The 20,336-nt window shown below is 34.9% G+C and overlaps 1 protein-coding gene across 1 annotated transcript in view; it reads left to right on the top strand.

The window, feature by feature from the left end:
• Window positions 1-1,930: 1,930 nt before the first annotated feature.
• Window positions 1,931-20,336, top strand: part of LOC150109278 (protein Wnt-7b-like) — a 39,256-nt gene continuing 20,850 nt past the window's right edge. The window contains exons 1-2 of the mRNA XM_090406944.1: window positions 1,931-2,153; window positions 16,342-16,610. Coding sequence (XP_090263070.1) covers window positions 1,931-2,153; window positions 16,342-16,610 — 492 coding nt within the window. The remainder of the gene's footprint in view (window positions 2,154-16,341; window positions 16,611-20,336) is intronic.

Here is a 20,336-nt window from a genome sequence, read left to right as displayed (position 1 = left end):
TTATCTAGAATTATTAGCGTCTACATTTAACTCACTGCTCTTCCCCTCGTCCCCTCTCCATTTTAACTGAATTCAACATTAACTGCTTGATGTGTTTGTGCTCCCTCGTAACTAGAAATCTGAAAGTATATCTTTCGGATTTCTAAAGTCAGCATGCCAACGTTTCGAAAATTAAATTTTTGTATTATTACCTGCCATTCTGTTATCATTTAATAAGACATATGAACGAAGTTTTTGCTACTAACTGATACAATACAACCAAGACATTTGTTGTATTATATCAATAAAAATACGATAATAACGAAGAAATTTCCCAAGATAATAATGATAAATCGTGTACCATCCGTCACCAACGTAAAGTGACATTGCGTTATAGCGTTGCCTTGTTATGCATGCGTGTGAAGCATGCATGTATAACAACGAAGATGATATGAGGTTTAAAAAATATATTGCATGCAGAGCTTGTCGTGAGGTAACATTAAGGTAATTATATATGTTGAAATTAACGCGGTGTTTACCTAGCCATAACAAATTAGCTACATTAAATATTAAGGAGCTATCATAGTTTATATTCGACACTCATATAAGAAGTCCGACAATGAAGTTGGACTGATATTTTCTTTATTTCCATGTCCCCAAAATGTTTTACGTAGTAACATTGTTGAAGCGATTTGTACGTAAAAACAGCATAAGCTTAGTGAAATCATTCTTCTTCCTTCTGTTTTTTAGTAATGTTTGCATGCCTTTATCTGTAAAAGGGTGTTAATTGTTTATAACATGATCGTTCATCGGAAATTTGGTTCTTCAAAATAAAATATTCATTCAAACAAATATTTCGAAGACGACGACGATGACTTCCTAATAAAGTCTCTAAAATCATTGGCCGAACAAGTAGGGAAAGAATCCAAGGATTTGCTGGCAGGACTGGGTAAAGCCTTTGCACCTTTAGAACTCCATGAAGATAAAAAAGAAGAAGATTTTTAAAGTTACTATGCCTGCAGGAACACAGAAAGTGAACAGAAATCATTTGGGCAGTTTCAAATTTTAAAAAAAATGGCAACAAAAACGAAAGTTACATCTGAGGTAAAATTTGATCCTACCAGCATGCTAAAAATATTTAATATTAGAATTCACTGAATTAATTATTTAATTTGTTTTCTCTTCACTTTAATTGAAGTTGCCTGTTGTTGTTGTTCTAGGGATAGCTAAGTATGAATTAACGGCGTTCTTCTCTGCCTTGATCGTTTTCTTTTTAATATTTCTCACTCCTTCCCTCCTTCTCACTCCATTTTGCTAGACCTTTAAGAAAAAGAAACGTTTCGGCCACAGGGAAGTATTGCAGAAATATTCCTCGGGAATTACGCATCAAGTTAGTTCATGAAACGCATCTGCCGTATGGAAGATTCTGAGAAAACGTTTTGTCCCATACTCGCATAAAAAACTGTTCCAGAACATTATGGCAGCGACACAGAGATTTGGATACTACTCCACAACAACGCAATTTTCGATTTTCTCATCAGGTCTATATATATATATATATATATATATATATATATTATATTTAATATAGTTATATTAATATATAAATAATAATATATAATACATGCATACTAGTATATATAGATTTTATTATATATATAATAAAATCTGCCGACGTTATTCCATTCCTTTATAATAAACTATATCTGCTCTAAAATATCCAGCAACTTAAAACTAATTCTGATTCTGTTGCTCATAATTAAAGTGAAATAAATGAGCTCATATGCTAACAGTAATTTCGCCCACTTAAATGTGTTTCGCATTATAATAAAGTATATTTACTGTATATTCAGTTAGCCAGTAATAAGTTTCTAAGAAACAGATTCAGTATATGATCTTTATTCATTATTACAGATTATTCAATTTCCAACTATCATTATTTTTCAGAGCCATGTCGTCTGTAGTAGCTTTCAGTGCTTCTGTTATCTGTAATAAAATCCCAGGCCTAACTCCTTTCCAGAAACGAATGTGTCAGGCACGTCCAGATGCCATTGTCGCTATTGGGGAAGGTGCGCGCCTAGGAATTACCGAATGTCAGCGACAATTTCGACACTACAGGTGGAACTGTACAGCAATCGGTAGCAATACTGTTTTTGGACATGTCGTTGTCGTTGGTGAGTAGATATAAAATGAAAATTACAGATAATATTCGAATACAGGTATTAGCCATTGAAGTTATTGATTTTTAACCGATAGTATTGGGAAACATAGAATGTGAAAAAAAAAACGAATAATATTGCAAGTTATTCATATATTGTCGATTGCGATGTGTCTCTTAACTGCATCAAAAATCAGATATTAGAGTCGTGATTTAGTTGATTGATTGATTGATTAGTTGATTGGTATCATTACGAAGCGACTAGAGCAATTAATTATGTTATGTCTGCCATTTGCATATGTTCTTAGAATAGTTTCTATTCATGGGAAAAATCCAAATTTCTGGGAGGAAAACTTCTACTACTATTCTGTATAAGGCCGACTATTCACCTTTTGAAAATCTGTTTAATAGGCTCGTCGCATCCTAGAGAGTATTCGAGCTTAACTTACAAATTATTAAATGTGTTGATTTTGTTTCGAGCTAAAATTCCATTGGCGTACATTACCTCCTTTGATGTAAAAAGAAAACTTGTCGACTATCATGAAAGTTGCGCGTGTTCTCGGGCAGGTTTGCTAATTTTTCAGGGGCAAAAGTTTCCGGGGGGAAAACAAAACATGAAGCGAAGCAAGCGTAATTGGTTTACTGTTAGAAATCAACACGGTCAATGAATAATTGTCTACTTTTGACCATGATTAATGATGTGTGGTGAAAATAATTACAAACAAACGCACTCGTGTACGCGTGTGTGGTTATGTGCGTACTCACGCAAAAATAGCAAACTCATTTTGTGTATTTGCTTTTTGCGTGAGTTTTATGCGATCACTTTCAGTTCTGCTACACGATCTGAAGATGAACTTATCGAAAAATCAGCTTCCTTTCATGAGAGACAGTTCTAGCCTTCCTTTCTTATCTCCATCGTCTCTCATGAACATCTCCCAATACCAAATGCAAGTTCTGATATTTGTGTATAATTTGCATTGGATGGAGAATTTTTATGGAAAACAAAGTTGGTTTCCCTCTAAGATTTCCCCGTAACATAAAGTCAAAGTATCAGAACTTGCACCTTATTTAATTATGTAGTGGCATGGAATAAAGAAGTGATGACAGTTCTAGACACCCTTTCAATTATGTACCTAATACGAGAAATAGTGAAATACAAAGCCACTCTTATTTCGCCTTCTCACATGTGCTCGGCACAACAACCTGACAAGGATAGCTGTCAGATCGCTATCAAGAACTCTGAAGTTTTCATTAACTCTTTTGATTTAAGAAATAGTATCGTTATGATCCATGAAGAAACTATTATGAAGTGAAAGAAATTTTACGGCTATCTCTCTGTATCTGACGGGAAAAGAATTACAGGTATGCTTACGATTATGCACACACGCGCAAGCACGCACTCTACCTAGAGATGCTTCGCATAATATCTTCCCCAATGTTAGATATCTGTTACCGCTTAAAAAGTAAAAACAACAAATTCTGAATCACATGCATGTTTTAACCTGATCGTCTCCAAACTCTAATCAGATGATCATTGTGAATCAGCAAGCATTTTGATTCTTCAGACTATACAGCCTTTTGCCATTTGTCACCAACTCAAAATGTGTGTTCATGATACCAATGTAAGCAACGTTTCCTCTTACTGAGATAGATAAAACTCTCCGAAGAAACACACTAACTGTGAATATCCATTCTGTTTGTGAATTTCTCGACGTACTATTTTCATAGAAATGACAATTATCTCTATTGAAAACGTCGTGGTGATAACCCCATATAGTTTTATAGATTAAGACATAAGTCGATGCATTCATCTAGGCCTTTCCATCAAAGTTAATCTTGCTATTGTAGTTTCTTTCTTGTGGCTTCCAGATGAAGATCACAAAATTCCTGCTCAGCAACACATTTGCTAAAGTAGTTATTGCCTTTAGAGATGGCCAGTTGCGGAACACTCCACAAATGAAGTTACCTATGGAAGTCACTAATATTCCTTGCTCCTCCCATGCTTCTATGATACATTAACGACTTGAAAGTCATTTTTGAGGATGACTTTCTTTTCTAGAAGGACACAAAGATCATCTGTCAGGATAACGAACCTTGCAAGAGTGCGGTTTCTTCGATCACTACACTATTACCATTTTTTTAATCCAACATTGTAAAGTTAATGAAACGAGTTAACTGAAACACATTCGTCGAGTATTTCTAAATCTGACTTTTTAAATACGATCCAGAGATATTCTAATTAAATGTATTAAAGTTTTTCTTTATTCCCAACTTACAATTCATACGTAGTTCTTCCTGCCTTTTTGTGTATAAAAATATCCATTAAAATTATTTATAAATAATACACATTTTCTACATTTTCATTGACAAAGTAGTACACGTAAAAATCATTTCATTTCATTTTTTGTAATCTGTATTTTCAACTGAAATAATATGCTATATGAAATATCTAAGAAAAATGAAATACCTACCGCTTTATTTATATGTAGTGCGAAGTGTATAAAACGAACCAAATAATGGTAATAATTTAAGTTGCTTAATTGATGGAGTTGCCATGCTTTCAGCATTATAAAAGTTGTACGCGAAAATAAGGATCATAAAACACCATATACAACAAAATCTAAATTCTGTAGAATAACTTGAATGTTTGAAGATCTGTTATATATTGTGAAACAAATTCGTGCCAAATAGTGAGAATCCTAGTCGGAAAAATTCAGGAACTTGCATATCACTGTGATCATTTGAGGTTTCTAAGTACAATTAGTTTTCTAAAAATGCGTTATTTTTTAAAACAAATACTTACTTACTGATGCCTCTGAAAACAAATTAGAAGCATTATTTTAGAGTAAATATACCGGGCTTCCTTCATAACTGTGGGTTCACAGGTAAAGAGCTGTTCTGCGCAAAATTGCTGAAGGCATTTGTGAAGTTTCCTTGAGACCCCGTAAAAAAGGAGAAGGGGTGGAATACTTAATGTCAAAGAAAAGATAATGATAGAGATGTATATAACGGCTGGTTGGTACTGGGTAATTAGGGTTACTTAACAGGCGCGAAGTGTATATTAATCACTTAGCGGTAGAGACAGCAGTTCGGAGTGGTGTTTATCACGAAAGAGGGTTAATGCGGAAGGAAAAAAGTACAGGGAAGTAACACGGGATAAAATATGAACTTCGATATTCCATGTCATTTATTTTATTTGGTTTCTTGCGAATTACCGAAAAGAACCTATTCAGCAATTATTGGCATGAAACTGTTTCAACGTATTATGTACTAAACACACATTCATAGTACATGAATATAATTGTGTGTGTTGAAGTCATACCACTGCCTTGCTATTTGAGACCTGAAGTGACATGGAAAATTCCATGTTTGATTTCTAAGAGTGGTTTCCAGATTACTTCATCCTTAACTCATCCTCTGTGTGCTGTAGGTATGTAGCCTTCTCGTGAGATGGCTTTACATAAACAGAAAAGAAAGAATATAATCAGCTTTTCTCTCATGCGTATTTATAAATAAGTGCAGTAGCGCCTATTTATAAAAGCAATTTTTCTCAGAAATAAAAAACGAGCTCTAGTTCTTCTCTGATTATTACAATTTTCAAATTATTCTTAGTAACCTGTCTGCATAATTAGATATTCAAGTGTTAGTATACATGCGAAAAAAATTAATCCGTCGAAAATGTGAAGCAATATTGATTATTTTGTAAATATAAAGATTTTAGTCTTACCAATAAGAGACTCCGTAGCTCAGCCTGTATAGACGAAGCCCTTTGGTCGGAAAGACCTGGGTTCAATCCTCGTCCAAGATGTGAGGAACCTTCCGACTAAAGGTGAGTTAGCCGAGGTAGGGGATTTTTTCACCCCGAAACTCGGGTTTTTCGTTCCCCAGAACAGGCATACCGGCCCCGTGAACACACGCATCTACAGATGTAGGACTAAAATCGTTATCCTCGAGGCGGTCGCGGTTTGAAATCGTAATAGGCTATGCCTAATGCGAACGTAACAGGCCACTAGGCCTAATATACGTATGAGAAGAAGGAGTTAGCGCTGTAGTATGTTAAACAATGTACAGTAATTGATCCCCATTTCTTTGACTGAACCTTTCATGTGAAATTTCCATTAATTTAACGTCTTCGGCCAGCATTTCTCGATGTATGAACTGAAAAAAAACACCATACCATCCATCCGCATTATCACAGAAAAAATGCTCCTTCACATGTAAAGCCTTAGTTCAAATTAAACCAGTTTATATTTTTAATGTATATTTATTTCTGAAAAGATTATATTTCGAGTTTCTCTCTCTCTCTCTCTCTCTCTCTCTCTCTACTCTATTTTCTAAGTTCGTTTTCTGCTTAGCAAATCAAATAAAGAAATTATTAATAAATATAATCATTAACTAAGAGATATAAAAAATTAATTGAAAGCATTAATTGATAAGAACTATTTAGCACTTATTATCCAAAATTAGTTTGGATATCTTGTAACAGTAATTTGGTTTCTAGCAGTATCAAATAAAGATTACTGAATTAAATATTGTCATCATCTCTTATATACCCTACCGATATGATAGTTATAATGATTTCTTTTTAGTTATCTTATTTTCTAAAAGACACAAAAATGTGAGTTAAAATGCCATGCTGATGATATCATCTGTCCCTCTTTCCTATTCTAAATTCTTTATTCCGGACATTTTTTACATAGCCATAACGGTCATGTCAACATATAATTAAACTGACAGTGGAAGGTGAGAATGAAAAAGAATGAGGTCCAACCTTCCTCCATAAAATGACACGGCCATTAATAACAATATTTATTGGTGAGTGCGTTTCACATACCAGCCAATAACAGCGAAGAGATGGATTTCCAATTAGAACGGTATAATTTTAATTTATTTAGTAATTTAGAATTCGTGACGCCAAATACAATCGAAGTTTGAGGTATACAATGCGTACAAACCAACCAGTAGATAGATTTTGAATGAACATCTTGGACTCATCTGTTTGTTGAGTTTTTGAAAGCTCTAGAACAATATCGTGAAAACTTATATTGATCATGCTGAGATTATCGTGAAAATCTATTAGGATATTGATCATACTGAGATTCAAGAACTGCAACTCTTTTCTTATTAACGGTAACTATTTATGCTGATCACTAGCATACTCAGTATAGATGATACTTAACATGATTTAGTCTAAGAAGAAAAATATATAAAAAGTACCTTCCTTTAGTAAAATACTACTGATGTTTTGGTGGATATGCACCAATGCTCACTTCATAAAGAAATTCCTGCTCCCAAATATTAATAAGTTTTTGCCTTGCAGTGAAAAAGGCTTGAAGTTATGTTATTGTTTAAAATCTGTGAGCCGAGTATATCTGTTTGTTAATTGTGTGGATTTATCCACTGGCTTGACTGTTTTGAGTGAGTAAAAACTCAAGTCTCCGGAGACAATACACTTCCACTTCCATATGAGAAGGTCTAATCTTCAGCTGTAAAAGCCATTATAATCCTTCATCTTCACAGGAATGGGAACTAAGGTCTTTACAACTGCTTGAAGATGTTGAAGTTATATAATAGATCAAAAACATAAAGTAGAAACAATGTCTTAATGCAGAAATTATCTCTGAAATGAAAATAGAACAAACGGCACAAAGAGTAGATGTGAACCAAATATATGGAACAAATTTATGAAAAGCAGAGATCAATTAATTTAAGATATCTCCTGTCATCTTCTTGACTATCGAAGCCATTACAGCGATCGTTCCATTATTCAATGTATCTCTGTTCGCCTATTTCAGAATAGTCTAAAGGCACAGTGTTGTATTCAGCTAAATATCCGCCACGTCTTGAAACTGTTCTTCTTTAAGGTGCTTTTTAGAATAAAGAAGAGGACGAAGTCTCCGTGGACCTGAGACTTCTTCCTCTTTTTACTCTGAAATGAAAATAGAGCAAACCGCACAAAGAGTAGGAGCGAACCAAATATACGGAGCATATTTTATGGAGCTGACTTGAGGCTCCATCACAGTGACTACCTCATGGAGACGGTGCTTGGCTATATTTCTGGAAAGGCGCATATTCGTGATGAAGCAACCAATGCAGTTGTGTTTCCAAACGCTTTTTTTTTTTTTCAAAATTTCAACGATTCTCGATTCTTATCACCTCTGCGCAGAATTTTATGCATGCACGCATTTCACAAAACATCGGAGAGAAAAGATATGCTTGCACTCTAACGAATGAATCAAGCTACCGCCTTCGTTTCCGGTAGAGGCATTAGGAATTATATGGAGTTATTGCCATTTGAATAATGTTAGTAGTTCCTCTACAAAGAATTCTGCTCCTCAGGCGTTATGAATGCCATGTTTTGAGTAAGTTTTTCATTTCATAATCAATTTTTAAGGCCAAAGGTGATTTTGTGTCCAGATAATGAATTTGAGAAAACAAATTACGTAATGTTTGCCACAATTCCTATTATGTTTTACTTCTGGACTGCTGATATCTTTTAAAACATAAGGTAAAACCAGTAGTTCGTTCCCTAATTAATATTTTCAACTTTTAAAGAGTGAATCAGTTGAGATCTTCCCGATAGCTTCTCCTGTCCACGAATAGATATCATTGAGAATACTTCATGTCACAGTCAAATATATTGTTTTGCATATCACATCAATGTGGACAGAAATTCAATTCCGACTAATCTGTAGAGTATGTCGTATATAATTGTACATTACATCATCTGTGTTTGTTCTTTGAAAATGAGATCGTCTGATCGCGATTAGTCATATTTTAATTATAATGTTCATTTTGCATATATCTCTTTATAAAAGAAATTCAATGAAATTATAATATTTCAGTGACATATTATGACGACTTAAGACGTATCGAAGGGTCTTTTTTAACAAAAAAAAACACTATATTATATTATATTTTCAATGAAATGAATTCATGGTCTAGAACGAAGACCTGACATGACGGCGAGTTATAGTCTGAGACTATAACTCGCCGACTTGAGGCTCCATACAGGGCTAATGTCAGTGTCTTTTTTTTTTTTTTATGTGACAAATTTGAACAGCGAATTACAAATGAGCACATGCCATTTCTGCGCATTCGTTAATGTTGTTTTCCGATGACTGCACAGTTAGATTATTTATGTACTGATTTTTTCAACATCAGTATGTTAATAAGTTGTGCATTATTATTATTATTATTATTATTATTATTATTATTATTATTATTTAAAAAACTTTATGTACGAGAAAGTATTTGTTATGCATAATTGTCTTCATATAATGTATGTAATTTATCTGAGAAATAATAAAATGTTCAAAAAAAATTTTTTTTAAATTATTATTATTATTATTGATTGCGCTGTGTAGGCATACGAACGGGTGCATGGTGATATCGCTGTCCCCGTTTTTCATAGTTTTAAAGTAGTTCCAACTCCTGTTTTTAATTTGAAAGTGTTCTCAAGTAACTCTACCAGTCACGCTGAAGATAGTGATATAAAATTCACCGAAATCGGCTAAGAAGAAACTAAATTTTGAAGTGTTGAAAAGTGAACAGATAGGACCGCGGTCAGCAACGAGCGAAGAACAAAGGACGTCGCATCTTACTATCACGCCACAATTGCTCAAGGGAAGAAAGGTGAGTCATGAAGCGTATCAAATGCCTGGAGGATTTATTGTCAGATGGAAATCAAATAACCTGTACGAAATGCAGTAGGATTCTACACTTAAAATGTGCCGGCTTTTCAGAAACAACCGGGCAACATAAAACCAATGCAACACGCGAGGAATGGAAGTGTGTAATATGCAGGAGGAACAAAGAAACGCATCTAAGGCAGCCACTTACGACGCAGCCGATTATACCAGAGGCAAAATCAGATGACGAACTGAACAGACAAAAAAATGCAGGTGAGTCCTATACTTTCAACTCTTTAAATATACTAATAGAAAACGGTCTAGAGACTATAAAAGCCAGCTTAGTAGATCTTGTGCAAGAACTCTTCGACAAACAGAACTACCAAATAACAAAAAAACTAGCGAATATGAAGATTTGGTCAAACATAATAATTTAGCAGTGATAGAAGTGTTGCAAACGGTAAAAGACATCAAAATCAGCATTAACGCACTAAATGACAGGCAACACAATTTCATGAAAGAAATATCCGAACTCCGTCAAGAACTTCATTCTCTAAAACTACAATACGAACGTTTAAATCAGCAACAACATAAAGAAAATCTTATCATAAACGGTCTTCCTGAAACCGCACCTACAGAAAACCTCAGAGATGTAGTTTTAAAATTAGGCCATGCAATTGATATCCCCCTACAGCTTAACAACATTCAGACCATAAATCGGATTCCTAGGAAGAACAAAAAACAAGGATTGCCACGACCTTCACCAGTTCGTCTTGCAAGCAAGTCCACAAGAGACAATCTCATAAAAGCCAGCAGACAGAAAAAAACCAGTTGCCAAGGACTTGAACGCATTGCAAGACACCAATCTTCCTATCCGAATATTTAACACCATTCAACCAGAATCTGTGGTACCAAGCAAAAAAACAGAAAAAAATTACAATGTTTGTGGATCAGAGATGCTAAGATATTCTTGAGAAAGTCACGAACTTCAAAACCGATACAAATTAAAGCTCAGAAGACACAGAAAGGCTGCCACAGTGAAAGAGAAACGTCTCCTAATTAGTTCAAAAAGATCAAAATAAAAATGAATGTGAACCACCAAGACAGATGCAATAACACCAGAACATACCGGCAACTTCACTTTCATCCGACCTTTCAGATCATTCATTTGACCTTCCAAACATCAGCCTACTTCCAACACAGCAATCAAATTAAAAAAAAAATATATATATATATATATACCTAACCGGCATCATCCTCAGATAAGCTCATTAAAAAGCTTCAAGGATGCAAGCAGAGACATTACATCTAAACCGAGATCAACCAAAAAAAAAAAAAAATTATTTATTACATTGAAGTGCTGTAGTCACAGCGATTAAAAACATTAAAAAGCAAAAATTGTAAAATATATATAACTTACTGTTACACTATAAATGATGTTAAAAATGTAACCTGATCCAATTGCAAAATATAAATTACCATCCATATTAACTATTATTAATTCATTTTAGAATATAATGAATTTTATATTCTAAAATGAATTCCATAAAAATTTGTATGAAATTCACTGTAAAAAAAATATATATATGTAATATGTAAATATGTGCATATATGTAAATGCTCTGTAAGATGATAAATAAAATGTTATTACAGAATAAAATAAAATAAAAAATATTATTATTATAAAAAAATAAAAAATATTATTATTATAAAAAAATAAAAATATTATTATTATTATTATTATACTTTATAATATTGCACAACTAAAACGAATACAGCACCTCCCTTCCTGACTCATCTTTCTTACACTAGTAAATAGCTTTATATTTTTTTCTATAAATAAATTTACAACAGTAAATTTTACACCAATTTACACTATTTGCTACTTACATAATCACAAAACTTATAACACGGAAAATATAACAGGAAACAATAAGACTTAAACCGTACCTGAATTTTATAACGTATTTTCAACTTCACTAACATCTTTATGTTTTAGATTTGTTCTACATTAAATTAAACATATGACTTAAAACAGTAACGCGCAACAGCTTACTGTTTTAATACACACTCTTATACTTCTGTCAAGCTATTAGTAACATCTAAAAAAAGACAAAAATCAAGATAGAGCAATGGATTTTGTTAAAAGATTGGTAGATAAAAGTTCGAAAGTTATTCGGTTACGTGATATAACATATAACAAACTAATCTTAACTTTATAATGTACATGAATATCAAAAACATTTTGAATCATAAGTACAGCTGTGAAGGTAGGCTTGGATAAGCCGGTACGCACAAGTAATATGTGTGACAATGCATCCATGCTAATTTTTGAAAATTTCCGTTACAAATGGTTTTGTTTTCGTTTTGGGTAAAATGAATATTGGGCAGAGAATATTTTTCATCTCACTGTGACTACCTCCCTGAAGAAGCACAGTCCAGTAGCCTAACTTATACATACTCCACCCTACCTATTTACGATCTCCAGAGATCTGACCGATTATCAAAGGAAAAATGGACGCAGAAGATAGTTGATAGCTAGTTAGCGTCTAATGAATTATGGGTAGCGGGATCTGAAACTGTGTCTCAAGTGCCCTAAATCTAGTTGAGACGTGTAGGCGGAGACAACCTCTGACAGTACAATATTACAATTTATCATTGAGCCCAGCATCCAACACTTGGCTTCCCGTGCGCGCTACCTAGTAATTAAATCAGAGAGATATGTCCTGCGGCAAGCTGCAGCGGCGATCGTATCACTCGCCGACCGTCGAAGCCGCCATGTTTCATCTCAGGTTGCAACCCCCCGCCTCTTTTGATTATTCGCCTGACACGACATTACTGTGGATAAGACCAGATTCAATAAAAGGCGCCAACAGCTAAAGTGCGTGAAGGCGGAGACAACGCAGGAATCTCGAGCTATGAAGGTTACCTAACAGCGGACTGTTTAAATTACCACACCTAAAGGGGAAGTTGCCTTCCAAACAAACATGTCGGCATAAAAAAAAACTTTTTAAAAAATCAGTAATAGAGGTGCAGTGGTTCTTCTCCAGATGCGCAATCTTTATAATTGGCTTTATTTGTATTCCCCAGTAGCTGATCTTGAAGACGATTGACTGGTTGAAGAAGAAGAAGAAGAAGAAGAATTCAGTTCTACAGGTTTTATCATTTCTCACACCAAAAGAGAATATATATTACTTGTGCATTTTTCTCCGTATGCCCTCATTTCTGGATATCTGATATTTCTAATAATGGCACCATTGTGTGTGTGTGTGTGTGTGTGTGTGTGTGTGTGTGTGTGTGTGTGTGTGTGTGTGTGTGTGTGTGTGTGTGTGTGTGTGTGTGTGTGTGTGTGTGTGTGTGTGTGTGTGTGTGTGTGTGTGTGTGTGTGTGTGTGTGTGTGTGTGTGTGTGTGTGTGAGAGAGAGAGAGAGAGAGAGAGAGAGAGAGAGAGAGCAACACACACATCGGCTACTTTAATGAAAGATCTTCTAACAAAATTAAATGAACTTTTTTTTTTCATAACACGAATTCCGAAGAATATTCCCACTTCTAACTGGTGGCAATATTGTGGGTAGAGTTGATAGTATAGCCACTTTCCGACATACTAATAATTACTACCCCAGTTACTGGAGGCCTAAAGTCACTCGAAGAAAAGTGTTATGTTTGTTTAGAGTCCAAACATGGTACTTTGTCGTAGGCTGAACTGTAACCTGGATTACCTAACCTTTAGCCTACCTTCTATATTAATGCACTATAAGTTCACAGCCTTTAAGTAAAAGTTATAAACTTATAGCACCATTAGTTTACAAACTTTAAATAATATATATATATATATATATATAAAGGTGAGTTAGCTGGTCTCAGACGGTGGTAGAGGGTTTTTTCCTCCCGGAAACTCGGGTTTTCGTAGCAGGCAAACCGGCCCCCGTGAACACACACGGATCTACAGTGAAAATATATAAGTATATAATATATAAATATATAAATATAAAATTCCCCTACATTTGGTTCTTGAGGCCTCTGTGTAGTATTAGCACCAGTGTTGTATTATGGATAGATCCATAATTGCGAACCTGCAATATGAAGATGCCACCTAAGATTATTATACTTGTATTGTCATTATATTTACTATTATGCAATATAAACACCACGATGTTTGGCTTAAGTTGAGTTTATTTCTAACAGCTAAATTATTAAAAAAAAGAAAAATAATAATAACAAAACTGCGATTTATTAGTAAGCTACATCAACTTACAGCAGTTATACACCAAATGTAAATATGTTTCCCTATTTTTGACATATTGGTGGTCAGATAATCAATATCATACTCTACACTAATTATCAGCCAAAACGGCCTTTGATATTAACAGTTGTTCAGGATTTTTCTACCTTCTTTCACAAAAGATCAAAGGATGCATGAGATAACCATAGAAAACAAGAGAATATATTTCGAGGTTATCGAAGCACAAGTTAGAAAAATAAAGCTGCTTTTGTCCTTTGGTGATATTGATTCCGCACTGCAGAAATGTAAAAGAAGCAGAAATGTGGATGTGCAAGTTGCAACTAAAGGCTTTAGCAAGAAACCAGAAAACACAATTATCATTTAGGCATTCACGTTGACAGTAACAAATTCAGCTTACTGTCTAAACGTAGACAAAGAGAGAAGTTGGAATTTTGTTCTACGTCGGTTATCATATATTACAATGTTATTGCAATCTGATTTTGGTGACTGGTTGGGAAACCAGGTTGGATAAAGAAGAAAATCCAAAGCTGTAAGAGTGATGAAATTTTTCTTGGTAAAGAGAATAATTTCGATAAAACATATATAATGAGTGTTATGTACAGGAATACTGCAAATAAAATACTAAACCACGAAGACGGAGTAAAAACTGCAGAGATTATCCCATCTTGCACTGTTGTGGCGCCAAAGAACAGGTCAGAGGATGTCTCTAATCGCTATTCTGGTTTACGATCGCATTGAGATTTTCGGGGGTTATTACGGCCGAAACAACCAAGGCTCTGCTGTGTGTTGTCTGTTGACTGCATGTGTTCTTCGATCAGATTGTTTTTGCAGAATTTAAAAATAAATAAATAAATAAAAAATAACGCGATTTTTCTAGGAGGAAATATCGTGCCCGCTTCATCTAAGACCAAACGCCCAACCTCCAGTTGAAAAAGTCCTTATGAAGGTTCCTCGCATTCTGGACGATATTCGAACCCTGGTCATTCCAGTTAGAAGGCACATGTTACGTTGTCCTTTGGACTGCGCTGCAGAGATATCGTTCATGAAGGAGATTGCATCAAAATATATTTGAAAGATTTGTTAAAGTTAACTCTTGGACAATAATTATTTCAATTAGCGTTTGCGATATTGCATATAATGTATTATGTAAGGTACTGATATTTTATTATGTGTGCTTCACAGATTAATTTGTGAAGTAAACCTGCTGTGCACGCGAAGATATTTACATCTTTGAATGATTATTAAAATGCCTCTTATTGTAAAAATATAAGCAGATATAGTACAAATAATATGGAATTGGAGCCTGCATCTTTCACTTTGAATTAAAATTAATATGCGGAACAGAACTTCGAACTTGATCTCATGAATTCATTCTTAGGATATATCGTTGTCGTAGTAGTAGTAGTGGTTAAACTGCAGAAATTGGTGGAAGACTGAGAAATGGCGTTTAGGAGCATGAATCTCGCTACAATATATTTTCATCGGATGAAAGAACCTGGACCTGGTAGCAAACGTGAAAGCATAAGGAACAGCACTACATTCTTCGAATTGTGAAATAAATAACTGATAAATAAAGGAGTGATGGAAATAAGATCGAAAATGAGTGTTTGAGTAAAACGAATTTGGTCTGGTGGAGTTTAATCGATTACCATAAACGGAAAGATGTCGCTGGACATGCTGTGCACGCGAAGATATTTACATCTTGGAATGATTATTAAAATTCATCTTGTTGTAAAAATATAAGCATATATAGTGCAAATAAAAAGCACATATAGTGTTCTTTCTGCATTGACGGAAAATTCTACAGTGAAGAGTAATACATGTTCCAGTAAGACGGTCTCCACTCCCTGTTACCACAGCAGTGTATCCTGCGGCTTGGTTGAAAATAGCACTGTAGCTGTAAGCGACTGGCTAGTTCAGAGTCTCCACGCTAAATCCAAATGAATATTTATGTGATGAAAGGGAACGATGTGTGAGAGATCGTCTCTGAAAGCGAGTCACTGGTAGAACTTAGGGCAGTTCTGCGTGATGAATGTCACATAATTTCAATGAAACTGTCAGAAAAACATCAAAAATTGATTACGCAGACTAAATTCTGTGAAATAGACAAAAAAAATTGGTCTACGCATATTATCCTATTAAAAAGGTGATATGTTCTTCATTGTCTGAATTTCTCGGACATTCCAATAATTTTTGCAACAAACTCTACCTGTTCTGCTGTCTCCGTTCTATTAATTAATCTAAATTGACTATCTGAATTCATTTTAGTAATTAATATGAAATATTCGAAATTTGATATGATGTAAACTTGATATTTCTGCCATTTTCTAGGTAGTCGTGAAGCAGCATATACCTATGCTGTAACTTCCTCTGGGGTAACTTATTCCATTACACAAGCATGCAGCCGTGGAAACATAAGCCAATGTGGCTGTGACAGAACCAAAGATGGAATTCACTCTACTGGAGAATGGAAGTGGGGCGGATGCAGTGCTGATGTCCGGTACGGCATACGACTAGGGCGAAAATTCCTTGATGCAAGAGAGATAGAAGGAGATGGAAGATCTTTGATGAATCTGCATAATAATCGAGTAGGTAGAAAGGTAAGCAATTTTACTCTTATGTAATCAAATAATTTTATTTTACCTTGCCGAATCAAATATATATCGTTTGACCTAATCTGTGTTATATATATATATATATATATATATATATATATATATATATGACAATATTTGTTTATTCGCTACACACATTAGAACTGTGGGATCCGCCAAATCTGACAGTGCGTCCCCATGTGACTTGGGATTTTCAGCTGTATGTGAATTCAAAAAATTTTAACTACTGGAGCAACATTATTGGAGGCCTCATGTGGCTTGAGAAAGTTCCATATTTGGTCTCTATGGTATGATCTCCGGATTATGGAAACAATCTTTAGTGGGTAGGAGTCACACTGAAAAAAAAACTTAAGTTTTATGCATGATGATTATTCAAACAGTCAAACAATATATAGACTGAAAGACTGCAGTCAGAAAAATTTAGGTTTTTTTGATACGAGATGACAGCTAAAATAAGCATAATTGAAATCCAAACCGCCCCACGCCACTCAATTTTTGTTTTATCCCCGAAGAGACTTGCCTTGTATAAACATAATTCCGGTTAGGACAGGCGGTTAATCCTATCTTCATGGTCTGCTATGTCTGTTAACAGTTTATGTATTCTCTAGCCGGTTTTCCAGTGCTGCAGGAGGAAAAAACCTTGCAACTTCCGTATGAGCATCTAACTCGCATTCATTCGAAAAGTCCTTGTAAATATTCTTCATCTCCTTGACAAGATTCAAATTCAGGTCGTTCTAACTAAACGCGCGTAGTGGCTACAACAGCGTTACTAATGCAGTTCGTATAACATAAAGTCAGAAAATAATTGAACTTAACAATCACAAAAAAAAGGGAGGAAAACGAGGATAATTAGCAAAAAAACAACTTCAGATAAGTCTAAAATATGTAAATGCATAAATATTACGGAAAATAATAACCAGAGAGGGTTTTTTTGCATGAAATGTTGCAGACGTATAGTACGTTAATATCATTGGAAAAAGACTGATCAGGTAGGTAATTCAGAAATAATCCTAATTATTTAGACACGTTAATCACAGACAAATTAAATTATGAAGAAACACAGAATAAATCTAGGGTAGTCTACAGTGACTAAATTTAAAAATACACTGCTTGGAAAGATGTCAACAGCACCATAGTGTGATGAACAAACGCCCATGTCGCCCACCCTAATAAGATGTAGGACCTCCTTTCGCTGCAATGTGTAGCAATCTTACGAGGCATAATTTCCACAATGACAGCAATCAATGGGAATTTATGCGGTTCTTTATCCACGAAAGATTGTAAACCTATATGTTAGAATAGGGGAATGGGCTAAGGATTTTTCTTTTTTTTTATGAGTTCTAATCTTTTGTATAGCTTCATTTATTTTAGACAATCGAAAATCCTGCTCTACAGACCAAATATCTAACTTTTTGATGTCACAGCAAGTCTCCAAAAGGCAGAATAGTGTTCTCACATGCGGTGTTGAAATTCATCTCCCACCTAAAGATAATCACAAACATCAGTGCCCATGGCGAGATTCGAATTGCAGCCCGTTGGTTGGAGAGGCACATATAATTACCACTCGGCCAATGGTCGGATAGTTTGATCATTATGGTCAAGAATTATATGGTCCCTGCTCTTTGCTACCTTGATTTCTCATTTATTATTATTCTCCGTATACTTTATCTACTGTAAAGTGTCTTAATTCTATGCTCATCTCAATCCACTATATCGCGTCAATCCACGCCTCATCTATCATACAGAACACTAACGACTTTTTTGTTGTTGTTTGTCATTCATTCCACAAACATCTGTAATAACCTCCATTGAATAACCTTTTGCACACTAAATTTTCTGTCGACTATATTGTCATATAGAGCCTCCGTAGCTCCGTGATTATAGACGAAGCCCTTGGTCGGAAAGACCTGGGTTCGATTCCGTCAGTGACGTGAGGAACCTTCATCTGGTCTCTTTCGACTAAAGGTGAGTCGAAACCTTTAGCCGGTCTCATACAGAGGTAGGGGATTTTTTCACCCTGAAACTCGGGTATTTCGTCCCCCAAAACAGGCAAACCGGCTCCCTGAACACATGCTACTACAGACATAGGACACCTCCAGGAATAAGGAGTAACCAACTTATTCCGTAGGATTTCGGTTCCGAATACCTACACGATAAAATGTGTAGGTTCTACGCATGAGCGTAAATTAGGATAGGATATTGTCATATATAATTTGCCAGTAATAAATTTTTGTACCTGTCTTATCCTTAAAGTTTTCCTGTAATAACTGCTCTCAACACAATTACCCTAGTGTTCTTCTTGAATCATTAATTGTTACAATCTCAGAACTTCTTTCTGTTTCTCAGAACCAACAATATACTATTAAGTATGCATGTTTTCAATACATTTCATTTCTATTTTAGAATAATAGTTTTACTTTTCCAGTCACCCGATCGTTCAGATTTACTCTTTCCTCGGCTATTTTAATTTTCACCCTCTTTTCACAGCTCAGATCATTATGATATTACTCTTTAAATATGCAGACTGCTCTGTCTTCCAGTTAAAATCCATTTCTCTCTCTTTCTCTCTAGCTAACACAAGTTTCATACCTTATACCTTTATAAACGAATATCATTGTCTTCTTGACATGCATAATCAAATCACATCTCTTTCCTTCTTCTTCTTGGTATTAACTGTTATATTAAATTTGGCATAACATCAACGAACTCAAAGTCGTCATTTGGAGTGGTGTGGCTATAAGTGAAGATTCAGAAACAGTGGGTTTCAGGGATAGTTATACTTGCTGTGCTTTCAAAATTAAAACTGTGACTCGCATATTAACTAACCCTGAATGCAACCTTTTAAGCATATACTGTTATTGGAGCCATGTTTTAAAAATCTTATAAAGGATCTTATTAAAAAAAAAAAAACAAGAGTTTATAAAAGTTCTTAAAAATTGTATCTTTTACTGGCATTCAAAGTTAGGTGTACTCTGCACGTTGGTGGCCAGAACATCAGTTCTTTTTATTATTATTATTATTATTATTATTATTATTATTATTATTATTATTATTATTATTATAAAAACTTCTATGGAGTCAAAGACTCATCGTGAGAGGACCACTGTTATACACACATTTATCATACCTCGCCTTAAATATATTCACTGTCTCTGCGCTCACCACACTCTCGGGCAATGTATTTCAATCCCTCACCACTCTCCATGCAAAAAACCTGCTCTCACTCCCTTGCTCATACCCTCCTTATAGAGCTTCCGGTGATAACCTCTTGTTCTCCTGCTATCTTTACCCATTCTGTGCAAAACCTCCCCGGCATTAATCTGGTAATAACCTCTTAACAGCTTATATGTCTCGATCATATCCCCCCCCTCCTCCTTCTACCCACCAATTTCTGCAAATTGCATTTTGTCAATCTGTCTTCATACTCTACGTTCCAGAGACCAGAAACCACCTTAGTCAATAGCCTCTGAACGTTTTCCAATGCATTTTCATCTTTTTGAAAACCAGGTGACCATATCTGTTGACAGTAATCCATATGTGGCCTGATCAAAGCCTGAACAAAAGAACTATAACATCTTTACTTCTACAAGTCAGTGTCCTTCACATCATTCCCATTATCTGCTGTGTTGTCTTCACAATTTTAGTAACATATCCCCGAAATTTTAGATCCTTGTCTACAATCATTCCCAGATCTCTCATCTCCTCTACCTC

Source organism: Typopeltis vanoorti, chromosome 2 (genome assembly GCF_054136105.1).
Source record: "Typopeltis vanoorti isolate ZY-2024b chromosome 2, IOZ_Tvanoo_1.0, whole genome shotgun sequence".
Taxonomy (NCBI): domain Eukaryota; kingdom Metazoa; phylum Arthropoda; class Arachnida; order Uropygi; family Thelyphonidae; genus Typopeltis; species Typopeltis vanoorti.
This window is presented reverse-complemented; position numbering and strand designations above follow the sequence as displayed.